At 63.2% G+C, this 14639-nt stretch overlaps 1 protein-coding gene across 1 annotated transcript; it reads left to right on the top strand.

The window, feature by feature from the left end:
* Positions 1 to 243: 243 nt before the first annotated feature.
* Positions 244 to 11472, top strand: LOC307115187 (granzyme A-like; the record flags this gene model as incomplete). The annotated part of the gene is made up of 6 exons (XM_079798254.1): positions 244 to 252; positions 1918 to 2098; positions 5467 to 5611; positions 8101 to 8242; positions 8437 to 8709; positions 11311 to 11472. 6 exons carry the CDS (start codon positions 244 to 246, stop codon positions 11470 to 11472), a joined length of 912 nt encoding a protein of 303 aa, XP_079654380.1.
* Positions 11473 to 14639: the final 3167 nt, after the last annotated feature.

Here is a 14639-nt window from a genome sequence, read left to right on the forward strand (position 1 = left end):
GCCCCAGCGGGAGCCCAGGGTTGGAACAAAATAGCCGTGTCTCCCCGCTGTTCTCCTTCAGCTAAATCCAGGAGGAAGGAGGACAGGAGGAAAGGAAGGGAGGGGAGAGGGGGAGAGAGAGAGAGAGAGAGAGAGAGAGAGAGAGAGAGAGAGAGAGAGGAAGGGAAGGAGGGAGGGAGGGGAGACAGGTGCGTCCGTGGCTCTGTCACAGGCAGCTGGACAGACATGAGCAGAGCGGGGGCGATGGCCCAGGTACCAAGGTCACCAGGCGGACAGCCCGCTGCCCAGCCAGGGACAAAGCTGGGAAGCAAGGACCTCGCCCAGGGTGGCTTCCTCCCCAGGATTTGCCTGGCCCTGCGGTCGGACCCCTGCCCGCTCCTCCCTGGAGGCAGCATCCAGGCCTCAGTGGGTTCAGCTCCAGGCCCAGAAAAAGCGGCAACACCAGACCAGGGATGCCACGGCTGCCCCAGGACCAGCCGCACTGACTGACGGCTCCTGCCCTCCACTCAGCGCCGACCACTCCGGGGAGACCAGGGCCCCTGGGAGCTGATGGACACTCTGCTGAGATCCTCCCCTAAGACCCCCCCAAGCTCTCAGCCTTTAAAGCCCTCAGGGCAGGGAACCAGCCCACACTCCCTCCAGGGAGAACTCGGTGCCTTCCCCTCCCCCTCCCCCCCCCCCCCCCCGCAGGCAGGCGTCTCCTAACCGCTAAGGGGCCCCAGGAGACTAGCCGCCAGGGCAGCAGTGGGCAGCGGCAGCGCGTCCTGGCTGACCCCTGAACCTGCCCCCAGGGCCCCTGTTCCCGGACCTCGCAGTGAGCCAGCAGCCGGCCTGGGCTCTCCGGGGCTTGTCCTAGCCTCCCTGCCTCGCTGCCCCGGCTTTGACGGACGGCACCCTGGGGAGCCTGCTGCACAGGAGGCACCTGCCCTCGGACTGCTCCTGCGGCCAGCGCACCCTGCTCACTTCGCGCGCCTGTCCCCAGGCCGCAACCTCTCCCTCGAGAGGACGAGCACCGAGCACCGAGGTCTCATCATCTGGCCGGTCACAGATCTAAAGCTGTGACATCCGTCCGGCGGGGGAGCACAACCCCTCCCTCCACACCTGCCTCGGAGCACCAGGCGGCAGCACCCCTGTCCGGACGGAGTGGGAGGGGAGGGTCCCCAAGGGAGAGCACCCCTGTCCGGATGGAGGGGGAGGGGAGCCCAGGCGGGAGCACCCCCTGTCCGGATGGAGGGGGAGGGGAGTCCAGGCAGGAGCACCCCTGTCCCCCTGTCCCAGACGGAGTGGGAGGGGACCCCAGGGGGGAGCACCCCTGTCCGGGACAGAGTGGGAGGGGGAGGGGAGCCCAGGCAGGAGCACCCCTGTCCCCCTGTCCGGACGGAGGGGGGAGGGGAGCCCAGGCGGGGAGCACCCCTGTCCGGACGGAGGGGGAGGGGAGCCCAGGCGGGAGCACCCCTGTCCCGGACGGAGGGGGAGGGGGGAGGGGAGCCCAGGCGGGAGCACCCCTGTCCGGACGGAGCGGGAGGGGAGGGTCCCCAAGGGGGAGCACCCCTGTCCCGGACGGAGGACGGAGGGGGAGGGGAGCCCAGGCGGGAGCTTGCGGACAGACAAGGCCTGGCCTGGCCCTGGCCCTGTGGCTCCGTCCAGAACAGAGAGAACGGAAAGAAGTCTGCTCAGGACCACGTGTGAGGACAGCGGTCACAGCGCGAACGGAGCTGAGGGCGAGCTCCCCGCCATCATGGGTGTGGAGACAGTGCTGCTGCTGCGGGAAGCTGGACCCCTCCCGTCAGCGGGGACACGCAGGCCTCCTGCGGACCCCGAGGTCCCCCCCCCCCCCCCGCCACCGAGGAATTGCCCCCGCGCCCAGCCCAGCGGCTGCCGCAGAGCTGTCCTCACTTCTGCTCTTTCACTTCCTAGGGCTCAACTTTGAAACTGAGAGAGCGAGAGCGAGAAAGCCACATCCTCTGGGCGCAGTATAAAGCGCCCGTCGGTCAGCACGGAGCACAGACCCACCGGCTGTTGGGCGGCCATGAGGAACTCCGGGCGGCGCTGGCCTCCGCTCTCTCCGCGGCCACCTTTCTCCTGCTCCTCCCCGCAGGTGAGACGGTTCCTCGTCACGTCCACGACCACCCCGAGCGGAGCGGGCCCCGCGTGGCTTCGGCCGTCGGCTGCGTGTGCGGGAGCTTCCCCCAGCCCCGCGTTCTGCCGGGGGCTGTGGATGTCTGTGTGCGAGAAGGAACAGCGTCTCTTTCCTCTGTCACCCCCCTTTCCTCTGTCACCCCTCTTTCCCCTGTCACCCCCTTTCCTCTGTCACCCCCTTTCCTCTGTCACCCCCCTTTCCTCTGTCACCCCCCTTTCCCCTGTCACCCCTCTTTCCTCTGTCACCCCTCTTTCCCCTGTCACCCCCTTTCCTCTGTCACCCCTTTCCTCTGTCACCCCTTTCCTCTGTCACCCCTCTTTCCTCTGTCACCCCTCTTTCCCCTGTCACCCCTCTTTCCCCTGTCACCCTCTTTCCTCTGTCACCCCTTTCCTCTGTCACCCCTCTTTCCCCTGTCACCCCTCTTTCCCCTATCACCCCTCTTTCCTCTGTCACCCCTCTTACCCCTGTCACCCCCTTTCCTCTGTCACCCCTCTTTCCTCAATCATCCCCTTTCCTCTGTCACCCCTCTTTCCTCTGTCACCCCTCTTTCCCCTGTCACCCCTCTTTCCTCTGTCACCCCTCTTTCCTCGGTCGCCCCTCTTTCCTCTGTCACCCCTCTTTCCTCTGTCACCCCTCTTTCCTCTGTCACCCCTCTTTCCTCTGTCATCCTCTTTCCTCTGTCACCCCTCTTTCCTCTGTCACCCCTCTTTCCTCTGTCACCCCTCTTTCCCCTGTCACCCCTCTTTCCTCTGTCACCCCTCTTTCCTCGGTCGCCCCTCTTTCCTCTGTCACCCCTCTTTCCTCTGTCACCCCTCTTTCCCCGTCACCCCTCTTTCCCCTGTCACCCCTCTTTCCTCTGCACGATTCTTCGCAAAAGGGCCTGGAGCCGCAGCCTCGCTGCTGCCGTTCGCAAAGGGCCTGCGCGGACGAGGACGCCGCCTCTGGGGCGGGCCGCGGGGCCGCTGCTTTTCCTGCTGCAGACAAGGCGGGCGTTCTAAGGCGCTAAGGAGCAGGGCCCACACGCTGTGGGAATCGGGGATGAGGAGGGTTATAGTCACGTGGCTGGTGAGTTCAGTGGGGAGAGCATCGGCCTAAGCTCCGAAGGGTCACAGGTTCGATTCTCGGTCAAGGGCAGGTACCTGGCTGGGTTGCTGGTTCGATCCCCGGCCCCAGGGTGTGTGCGGGAGGCAACCAGTTGATCTCTCTCTCTCTCTCTCTCTCTCTCCCCCCTGCCTCCTTCTCCTCCCCCCCCCCCCCCCCCCCACTCTCTCTAAGAATCAGTGGAAAAATATCCTCGGGTGAGGATTAAGAAAATTTAAAAAAATTTTTTTTTCATCCTCTCTCCGGGCTAGTGTGTCCTTGGACACTGGACACGGGGAGCTGCCTTGTGGGTCGAACCAGTCGTGGCTGCGGGAGCACATGCCTGTTCTGTGCGTCCGTGGGAGACCCGGGGACCACGCTCTCTCTCTGGGGGGTCAGACAGCCCTGGGGCGGCGAGGTTTTCTCTAAACCTTCTGGGGAGCGAGGCTCCGGGCCGGGCTGCCTCCTGGGCGAGTGAGGGACAGCGTGGGTTTCCCAGGGTCCCCGCCGTGGAGGGGGGTGGAGCAGCGGCTAAGGACACAACCACCTTCCCCCCGGAATCCCCAAGGAACGGCCCTGGTGTGTCTCCCACCTAAAACTGGGAAGAAATTCTTAAGACGCCGCTGCAGGCCATTCGGGACAAGGGGGGGGGGGGGCAGTGTCTGGTCGGCCCTGAAGGAGGCTGTTCGGGTGCGTCAGGTTCTCACACGGTGAACCAGAGCAGGTGGAGCTCCGTCCTAGCTGTTCTTTAGAGGAAACAGCCCCCAGGCCCCCAGCCCCCAGCCCCCCAGCCCCTAGGCACCCCAGCCCCCAGCCCCCCGGCCCCCAGGCCCCCAGCCCCCCAGCCCCCAGGCACCCCAGCCCCCAGCCCCCAGGCACCCCAGCCCCCAGCCCCCCGGCCCCCAGGCCCCCAGCCTCCAGGCACCCCAGCCCCCCAGCCCCCAGCCCCCCAGCCCCCAGGCACCCCAGCCCCCAGCCCCCCGGCCCCCAGGCCCCCAGCCCCTAGGCACCCCAGCCCCTCTGCTCCACTCGGCGTCCTGCCATCAGAGAGCAATATGGGCCCAGCGAGGCCCAGGCCCAGCGAGGCAGGGTTTGGTGATGAGACTCAGCCCCACGGGCGGAACACTCCGGAGGCTTTTAAATAACCTGACCCCTGCCGGCCCGCAGCAGTTCCCACCGATTTTGGCTCTGGGTGGGGACCAGGAGCGGCTAGTGCTTAAGCCGTCCCGTCGCGTCTGTCTGGAGCCGGCCGCCTCCACGGGGTGGGCGGCGGGGCGCGTGGCCTTCCTCTGAGGCGTCCGTCACGCAGGCTCTGCGCCCGGGAGGCCCAGGGCCCCGGGACCTGCCTTCCGGGAAGCGCCAGGGAAGATGGTGCGGCTGGCGCTGGGCGCTCGATTCCTCTCCTCTCACGTCTAGAGCCCAGGTGGCCCCGCCCCACCCCCTCTGGCAGCCGGAGCCCCGCGGCCGCCCTCCCCCCTCACTCCCACCGTCCCCACCTGACTGGGACCGGCGCCGCCCTCTCTGAGGAGCCACGGGTCTGAGCTGGTGGCCGGGAGCAATACTGTGAGAGACTCCCGAACACGGGGTGCGGGGAGGGCCTCACGGAGCCCGCTCCTCCCGTCCCGTCTCCCTGTTCCCGGGACGAGTCCAGACAGACGCCTGTCCATCCTCCCGGAACCTGGCGAGGGCAGTCTCTCCCCGGCACCTTCTCCCCCTCCCCCACGTCCTGGGAAAGCGCTGAGGTCAGCCACGGGTCCAGCCGGAGCCGGAGGGGCCTCGGGTGCAATGGGTGCTTCCTCCCAGGTTAGGAGGGGGCAGAGGTCAGGGAAGGACGTCTCCGGGGACCAGGAACTCCCGGGCAAGGTCGCAGCTGAGAGGCCTGGTGTGCAGGGGCAGCTCTCAGCTTCCCACCCCCAGCCCTCACTCAGCCTGCAAGGGAGGCGCTGAACGCTGTCAGCATCACCAGCATCTCCCGTGGCAACTGTTCCCTGGAGACCAATGCACACCGCCTGCCCTCCACCCTCCCCCCCCCCCCCCCCCCGCAAGGGTCACATTTCCACCTGGTGACCCTGGAAGTGACAGGGTGTGGCTTCTGGGGGGGAGGAGTGGGACCTCTGGGAGGGGCCTGGCGGACGGGTGTGCGCCCTGCAGTCCTCGCTGCGTGGACAGCACCTCTGGTCTGGGAAGCGAGGCTTTGGGGCGCGCTCTGGGCGGCTCGGCGTGACGTGCCTCTTCCCTCCGCACAGGCCTCTGCGTGAGAATCATCGGAGGGAAGGAAGTGGCGGCCCACTCGAGGCCCTACATGGCGCTGATCCACGGCACCAACCGCAGCTTGTGCGCGGGGGCGCTGATCGCCGACGGCTGGGTGCTGACGGCGGCCCACTGCCCCCTGTGAGTCTGGTTTCAGCTGAGAGTGGGGTCTTCTAACGGGTGACCATTAATTAAAAAGTAAACGCCACCAAAGCCACGGAGACGCACATGACTCGCAGAGCTGGAACCCAGGAGCTGAGGTCAGATGGGGCCCGGAGAGTGAGCCCCTGAGGCAGCGTCCCGGCTCCTCCTGCAGGCCCCCCGGCCCCCCATCCAGCCCCACCCACACCTCCTGCAGGCCCCCCGGCCCCCCATCCAGCCCCGCCCGCACCTCCTGCAGGCCCCCCGGCCCCCCATCCAGCCCCGCCCGCACCTCCTGCAGGCCCCCCGGCCCCCCATCCAGCCCCGCCCGCACCTCCTGCAGGCCCCCCGGCCCCCCATCCAGCCCCGCCCGCACCTCCTGCAGGCCCCCCGGCCCCCCATCCAGCCCCGCCCGCACCTCCTGCAGGCCCCCCGGGCCCCCATCCAGCCCCGCCCGCACCTCCTGCAGGCCCCCCGGCCCCCCATCCAGCCCCGCCCGCACCTCCTGCAGGCCCCCCGGCCCCCCATCCAGCCCCGCCCGCACCTCCTGCAGGCCCCCCGGCCCCCCATCCAGCCCCGCCCGCACCTCCTGCAGGCCCCCCGGCCCCCCATCCAGCCCCGCCCGCACCTCCTGCAGGCCCCCCGGCCCCCCATCCAGCCCCGCCCGCACCTCCTGCAGGCCCCCCGGCCCCCCATCCAGCCCCGCCCGCACCTCCTGCAGGCCCCCCGGCCCCCCATCCAGCCCCGCCCGCACCTCCTGCAGGCCCCCCGGCCCCCCATCCAGCCCCGCCCGCACCTCCTGCAGGCCCCCCGGCCCCCCATCCAGCCCCGCCCGCACCTCCTGCAGGCCCCCCGGCCCCCCATCCAGCCCCACCCGCACCTCCTGCAGGCCCCCCGGCCCCCCATCCAGCCCCGTCCGCACCTCCTGCAGGCCCCCCAGCCCCCCATCCAGCCCTGCCCTCACAGGGAGGCTTGGCTCCGGCCTGGGTCCAGGACTGGGTGGAAGGAGCCCAGTCCCGGGTTCCTGGGGCCCGAGCACCACTGAGTGGAGAAGGCTTGTTTCAAAGGCCCGTGTCCCTCGAGGACCCTCTCCTACCCACAGGGCCTCTGTGGAGGGGCCGCTCTCCACTCCCTGGATCCGGCTCGAGTCCTGGGCTGTCCAGTCGGTGAGCGCTACCGTCCTGGCGTTGTGCATCACACATGACTATACACATTTAAATCAGCAAAACTTAAAAAACTACAAATTCATTTCCTCAGTCACACCCGCCGCATCCACATCCCCGGCAGCCGGGTGGCCTGAGCGCGTGCGGGACAGGACGGAGGACAGAGCCGTCCATCACGCTGGGCTCTGACCTGACGGCTCAGGCGAGATGAGCCCAGCTGTGCCGTGGGACAGGCAGCGGGACTGTCAGGCCACGGCGTCGACACCAGTGTGTGAGTGACGCTGGCCTGAACCATTAAAACCTCAGAGCGCATTTTTGATTGATCAGAACGGACCTTTAGCATAGAGTGAGGGAATTGACATGGACCCTCCTTCCGACAGCCATCCCCCAAGGTGTTCACACCCAAGGTCGTGCAAATGGCGTCCCCCTCGCACGGGGCATCTGTTTCTGAACGTTTTTCCATTCAGTAGGTTGGTGGCTGCCTTACGGCCGCCTCCAGGGAGTTCCTCTCGGTACCTCGTGGCTTTGCTCCTGTCTCTAAGCCACTGGGAGCTTTGTTCTCCAGGGAGCGCAGCCCCAAGCCCTCTCACAGCTAAGGGGGCGAGGGCCACACTGAACCCCAACAGGGACCCCAAGACTTGGCTCTGCTGCCATGGAATTATCATTTGTTTTCAATACACCCAGCTTAGCTTGTTGTGAATGTGTTGGCAATGGTAGCGATGATGATGATGATGATTGTGAATATTTCTCTCTTTTCCCTGTCCAGCGCGGCTAGAGAGCGGCTGGGGATTGAGAAATTGAAAGAGACAGACACAGAGATGGAAGGAAAAAGCTGGGGTGGAGTGGATGTCCTCTGATGGAGAGACAGGGACCCAGAGCCAATAGTGTGTTTATTTTACACAGCAAAAACCAGGAAGTTTTACTAAAAGTCAAGACAAAGGAGATTATGTGAATTCTTGGGTGGGCCCGAGTCATATTCATTCCTGGTGCTTGGCTGGATTTAGATAATGAAACCCACCCCCTGGCACCTGAGCTGAAGGTCAGGCTGACAACACTCCTGCCTCTGGCAAGGCGTGTTTCCAGGACGTGGCTCTGCCAACGCCACTGGATTCAGCTGACAATAATTAAAGAAATGCCCATGTGCCTTCCCAGGTGCTCTATACAGCTGATGATGATTTCATAAACATCTTGTTGTCTTTCAAGTGCCCGTTTGTTCTGAGCTTCAGACCAGCGTTTGCATGGCAAGCACCTTTAGAAATGGGCCATGAAAGTGACCGGCACACGATTCAAAGGCGTAAACCGTTCACAGGGCTGCGTCTTTTTCAGGAACAGATCGTCCCAGGTCATCCTGGGGGCCCATTCCAGGTCCAAGCAGGAGCCGGAGAAGCAGATCCTGTTGGTGAGGAAGCAGATCCCCTACCCGTACTACGACAAGCCCAGGCACGAGGGCGACCTCAAACTGTTAAAGGCACGTACCTTTCATCGTATTTTCAATTGACTTCAACGTCGTAGAGCCTCCTACTGTCTGGCCACCGGCTTGGCGAGCTTTCTCGGTGCCCTATAGCTACAGACTGTAGCTACGGGAGGGGCGCCCAGGGTTAGAAGCATGCCAATATTTTAATGATCTTATTCTGTTACCTCTTTATGCTTTTCTCCCCACAGCTGAGGAGGAAAGCAACAATTAATAAAAATGTGGCTATTCTGAGACTCCCTAAAAGGGGGGAAGACGTAAAACCAGGAACCAGGTGCCATGTGGCAGGCTGGGGGTTGCTTCGCAATGACAATGTAACCCGACCCGATACGCTGACAGAAGTCAATGTCACCGTCCTGGACAGGAAGACCTGCAATGGCCCCAAGTACTATGGCCGTCACCCTGTGATCCAACCAGATATGATCTGTGCGGGAGACCCCAAGGGCGGGAAAGACTCGTGCGACGTAAGTGGAAGGCGACCTCACACTTGGGCTGTTGGGTTAAGTTGTGCAGAAATAGAAAAGACAACGCCACGCTTAGCCCTCTCACCACGCTTAGCCCTCTCGCCACGCTTAGCCCTCTCATCACGCTTAGCCCTCTCACCACGCTTAGCCCTCTCACCACGCTAGCCCTCTCACCACGCTAGCCCTCTCACCACGCTTAGCCCTCTCACCACGCTTAGCCCTCTCGCCACGCTTAGCCCTCTCATCACGCTTAGCCCTCTCACCACGCTAGCCCTCTCACCACGCTAGCCCTCTCACCACGCTTAGCCCTCTCACCACGCTAGCCCTCTCACCACGCTTAGCCCTCTCACCACGCTAGCCCTCTCACCACGCTTAGCCCTCTCGCCACGCTTAGCCCTCTCATCACGCTTAGCCCTCTCACCACGCTTAGCCCTCTCACCACGCTTAGCCCTCTCGCCACGCTTAGCCCTCTCGCCACGCTTAGCCCTCTCATCACGCTTAGCCCTCTCACCACGCTAGCCCTCTCACCACGCTAGCCCTCTCACCACGCTTAGCCCTCTCACCACGCTAGCCCTCTCACCACGCTTAGCCCTCTCACCACGCTTAGCCCTCTCTTCACGCTTAGCCCTCTCATCACGCTTAGCCCTCTCACCACGCTAGCCCTCTCACCACGCTTAGCCCTCTCACCACGCTAGCCCTCTCACCACGCTAGCCCTCTCGCCACGCTTAGCCCTCTCGCCACGCTTAGCCCTCTCGCCACGCTTAGCCCTCTCGCCACGCTCAGTCCTCTCACGGCCATGGCTGCCGCTAAGGGGGTTGTTCAGCAAAAAGGGCAGGTGGGCTGCTTGTGCCTGGGTGGACTGGGACATCTTCTGGATTTTATGTCAAAACCACCGGAGAAGCAATGGCTTTCCCTCATATTAACATATGTCCACCTAAACGTGAGCCCTGGCCGGTTTGGCTCAGTGGATAGAGCATCGGCCTGGGGACTGAAACCAATCAGTGATTCTCTCATCATTGATGTTTCTATCTCTCTCTCCCTCTCCCTTCCTCTCTGGAATCTATATACACTAGAGGCCCAATGCACGAAATTCGTGCAAGAGTAGGCCTTCCTTCCCTCCAGCCGCCGGCAGGCACCCGGGACCTGGGCTTCCCTCGCAGCCCCAGCTTTGTCCAGAAGGTCATCCGGAAGGACATCCTGAAGGACGTCCGGTCCAATTAGCATATTACTCTTTTATTATAGACTAGAGGCCCAGTGCACGAAGATTCGTGCAAGAATGGGCCTTCCTTCCCCTGGCTTCTGGCACCACATTCGCTCCCAGCCGGAGCAGCCTTTCCGCCTTCCCACGCTGCCCAGAGGCCCAGAGCAGCTGGGGTGGTGTGGAGCAGCTGGGGTGGTGCAGAACGCAAGCATCCTGCCTCACCCCCAGCTGCTCGGCGCCTGTGTATGCAAATTAGCCTGTCATCTTTGTTGGGCTAATTTGCATACTCACTCCTGATTGGCTGGTGGGTGTTGCAAAGGTACGGTCAGTTAGCATGTTGCTCTTTTATTAGTGCAGATTTTAAAATATGTAACACTCAGAAGACCCCTTCTGTGCCCTGCTCCCCCCCCCACATCTCAGCACACTCCCAAAATGCCTCTGCCGTTTAGCCTGGCAGGTCTGAAAGGCGTGTCATTTCCAAGCTGAACTGAGGGTCTCAGCGACCCCCCACAGCCTCCGGGATCAGAGCTCCGTCCCCAGGAGGCAGCTTCCGAGCGTGGCCCACGCGGAAGGGGCCGGGCTCCCTGTCAGAGTCGGAGAAGGGACGGGTCAGGGCCCCGGGAGGAGGCAGGCAGGAGAGGCACCTGCGTGTTGAGCTCTGAGCGCTGGCTCCTCGCTTCCCGCCTTTCCCAAAGACCCTGAGCCCCATTAAAGAGGAGGACGGGGTGTGGGATTGGGGAATCAGACACCGAGACCAGAGGTCTGTCTGTCACACGGGGCTGCCTCTAGGGTTTCCTGGGAGGACACACGGCACACACGGGAGGCCCCGTGGGGAGCAGAGAGCGGGGCTTCCGGGCCCAGGAGCCTCCTGCTGTGCAGGCGTGAGCTGGACGTGCCACCCCCGAGGCCGGAGCCTCCGTCCGCACCCTCACGCGGGAGGAGCGGGGAAGGGTGTCGGTTTGAGAGGGAGACGGGAAAGTGGCTTTGGGTTTGTTTCTTTGGGAAGACAGTTGTCTGCTGGAGAAACTAAAAACCGTGGTTTCTCTTTTGCCTCAAATCCCACCTGCATCTGAGGGTTGGACCCCGAGTTCGTCAGCGTTTTGAGAAAATGACAAGAGGAGAGTTCCTTTCCTGAAGCAGAGAACTGACCTCACCGGCACAGGCTAGCCGGCAGTGATGCACGTTTCACTGGAACTTTCACTGGTTCCTGTTAAGCCAATGTAAAAATATTAAATATTCCCAACGTTTGGGGTGTTAAGCGCTAACTTTCAATTAAGTGAAGGTTGGTCTTAACGCCACATTAAAAGGAGTTTCTTCTGCTCGATGGGCGTGTTCTCAATGGGCGTGTTCTCGATGGGCTTGCTGGGTGCTCACAGCCCCTCCCCCTCTTCTCTTGCAGGGGGATTCCGGGAGCCCCCTGATCTGTGAGGGCACCTTCAGGGGTGTCACGTCCTTCGGGAAGAAAGACAGGTGCGGGGACCCCTGGGGCCCCGGCGTCTACACGCTGCTCTCCCAGAAACACCTCAACTGGATCACCAAGACGACGCGGAGGGCAGCCTAGGTCACGGACTTGCGTCCCACCTGCTGCCGCGCCCCAACCCCTCAACCCCTCAACCCGCCCTAAATAAAGCAGCTTGCACGACTGTCCCGGGTTCTCACTGTCACTCCGTGGGCAGACCCGCCGGGGAAGCGAGGCCGGGTCGCAGCGTGGCCTGGGGCGGGGACCGGCGTCACCCCTGTGGCAGGTGATAAGCTCAGAGCCAGGGCTGAAATGGCCGAACGGCCTCCACAGGAAACTAGCAGCGGCCGTGGGGTCCGTGGCGGGCATCGCACAGCGACCACAGAGCACGCCTAGCTGCCGGCCGCGGCAGCTCATCTCACCAACGTGATGCTGAGTGAAGGAAGCCGGACGCAAACGGGAGTATTTTCTGAGTGATTCTGAGAGGGCATAAGGCAAACTAACCCAAGGAGACAGGGGTTAGAATCGCAGAAGGGTGCTGAGTGGGAGGAGGGGGAGGGAGGAGACGGAGGGGGCAGGAGAGGGGAGGAGGACGAGGAGGAGGGGGGAGGAGGACGAGGAGGAGGGGGAGCAGCAGAGAGAGGGGATGGAGGGGGCAGGAGAGGAAAGGAGGACGAGGAGGAGGGGGGAGGAGGACGAGGAGGAGGGGGAGCAGCAGAGAGAGGAGACGGAGGGGGCAGGAGAGGAGATGGAGGGGGCAGGAGAGGAAAGGAGGATGAGGAGGAGGGGGAGCAGCAGAGAGAGGGGATGGAGGGTCAGAGACGGGTGTGGGACCTGAGCGAGGAGCTCGGAGCTGCACCCCCGCAGGAAGGCCCCTCGTCCAGCTGGACCCTCAGCACCCCACGGGAGACAGGCCACACAGCCCTGTCGCTTAGACGAGGGCGCGGGCGCTCAGGCCAGGGTGGCAGCCGCGCCCCCCACAGGCCGGGCCGTCCTCTGTGGCAGCGCCCGCGGGTGTCTGGGCTCAAGGTGGCGGGTGGGAGAGGAGGCGGCGGGTGGCCGCTGTCCCGCTGGTGCTGAGGCTGGGAAGCCGCCGGGTGTGGCCACGGGTCCCCCCCCCCGCCCAGGGCCCAGCGGAACCATCACCTCCGCGGTGCTGAGCCGTCGGGGGTCCGGGCAGCGTGGCCGGCGCTAAGGGGGCGCTTGCCCCCCTCACGCCCGTGTCCTGTGGCTGCCGCACCGCCGTGCGCCCGCCGCGTGGCTTCAGCAGCGGCAGGTCCTCCCTCCGGGTCCTGAGGACCGGAAGTCCGCGTGAGGGGCCAGCAGGGCCTCCCTCGGGGGTCCAGGCCCCGCCCCTGCCCCTTGGGCTCCTGCAGCTCAGGCCGCCCTTGACCTGTGGCCTCAGGCTCCGGGTCGGCCCCTGGAGCCACACTCCTCCTCTTCCGCGTCTCTGCAAGGACACTTGTTGTTTGACGGACTTGACTCGTCCGCGTTTAAAGGAAGTGCATCCGAGCAGGCCGCCCTCGTGCAGTCGTTCTGGGCGTAAAACAAGTGTGTGTTCCTCGTGCCCCAGCAACAGCCCAGGGGCCTCCTGCGCGTGCACACGGCACAGGAGCTGCCGACGGCATGGACCCCGTGGGGGGGGGACACCGTGCAGACAGGAGGCCACGGCCCATCTGCCTCCTCCAACACCGACTGCACGTGTAGGCCAGAGCACGGGAGACGTTATGTCGTTTCAACGTCCCAATTCCTGGCCTAAACCGTCACTCCCGGCTCATGGAAGACCAGGACGCGGGGAACACTGGGATCCCGCACCTGCGGGGACGCGGGCTTCGTCTCTGAGCCCTCGTCGGCCTGCGCGGTCCCGGAGGCCTGCTGCCCCCGCAGGTGATGGGAAACAACGAAGGAGAGAGACTGGTCGTCACGCTGAAACACAGGTTCAGGTGCAGAGGGAGAACAGAGCCCGCGTGTTAGCTTAAACCCATCCGTCCCACGAGGACGCCAACGCACTGCCTCACACGGAGCACACGCGTGCCAGCCGAGGGGAGCGGCGGATCTTGTGGGGAGACACGGAGACGCCGCCTCACGCGCTGAGCATTCCTCCTGTCACAGGAGATTGTAACGCCAAAGACATGTTTGCCATTCTGTCTGTCACATCGGCACCACCCGTGGGCCTGAGCCCGGCTCGGCTCCGTCCACAAACACGGTTTCGCCGCCTGTGGCCCTTTCTCCACTGCGTCTGCCGAGCACACAGCTGCTCTCGGCGGGCAGTCCCCGTGACGACCTGACGTCGGGACTGGATCTGGTGTTCCGTTTCAATTCTCATCAAAACACCCCACAAAGTCAGACCACAGGCCACAGCCTTCTCGTCTCTCGAGCTGAGAATGACACGATCAACAGGAACTGAGCCACCCAGGCGCCCCGCGGTCCCGTCGACCACAGCTGAGCAAAGCGTGACCCCGTGATGCGCCACCAGGAGCGGCTGAGGGGGCACCGGGCACCTGCGGGCGTGGCAGAGGCGGGCTGCTCCGGCGCAGGCTCTGCCGGCCACGGCTCCACAAAACTCCAGTGAAACTTCCGGAGTGAAATGAAAAGGCACACAGGTGTGTTACACCGTGTTGCATGTTTGAAAGTTGTTAAGAGAGTCGATCTGAAAAGTTCTCAGTGGTACCCCCAAACATGAAACCCTTAGGCAGAAATCTAACAAAACGTGTGCAATGATTATATGAGGAAAATTACAAAACTCTCATCAAAGAAAATTAAGTAAATTGATAGTCCACGTGCTTAGATAAGAAGATTCAATGCTGTTAAGATGTCAGTTCTTTCCAAGTCGATTTAAAGATTCAGTGCAATGCCGGTAAGTTATTTTTTTTAATATTGACAAACAGATCCTGAAGTTTATCTGGAGGGCAAAAGTCCCAGAGTCGTTAACACAACCCTGAGTGAGAAGAGCCAAGATGAGGGACCCGAACCACCGACATTAAGGCTTGCCAGCAACTGTAGGAACCAACCAGGTGGGGTTGGCAGAGAGGAAGCAAACCGGTCAACGGGATAGCTCAGTGGTCGGCACACTCATTAGTCCACAGAGCCAAATATCAACAGTACAACCATTGAAATTTCTTTGGAGAGCCAAATTTTTTAAACTTAAACTATATAGGTAAGTACATTGTTATTAACTTAATTAGGGTCCTCCTAAGCTGGCCTTTGCTAAAAACTCAAGGGGCCAAAGAGCTGCATGTGGCTCGCGAGCCGCAGTTTGCCGACCACGG

The sequence above is a fragment of the Cnephaeus nilssonii genome, assembly GCF_951640355.1.
Source record: "Cnephaeus nilssonii genome assembly, chromosome: 2".
Lineage (NCBI taxonomy): Eukaryota > Metazoa > Chordata > Mammalia > Chiroptera > Vespertilionidae > Cnephaeus > Cnephaeus nilssonii.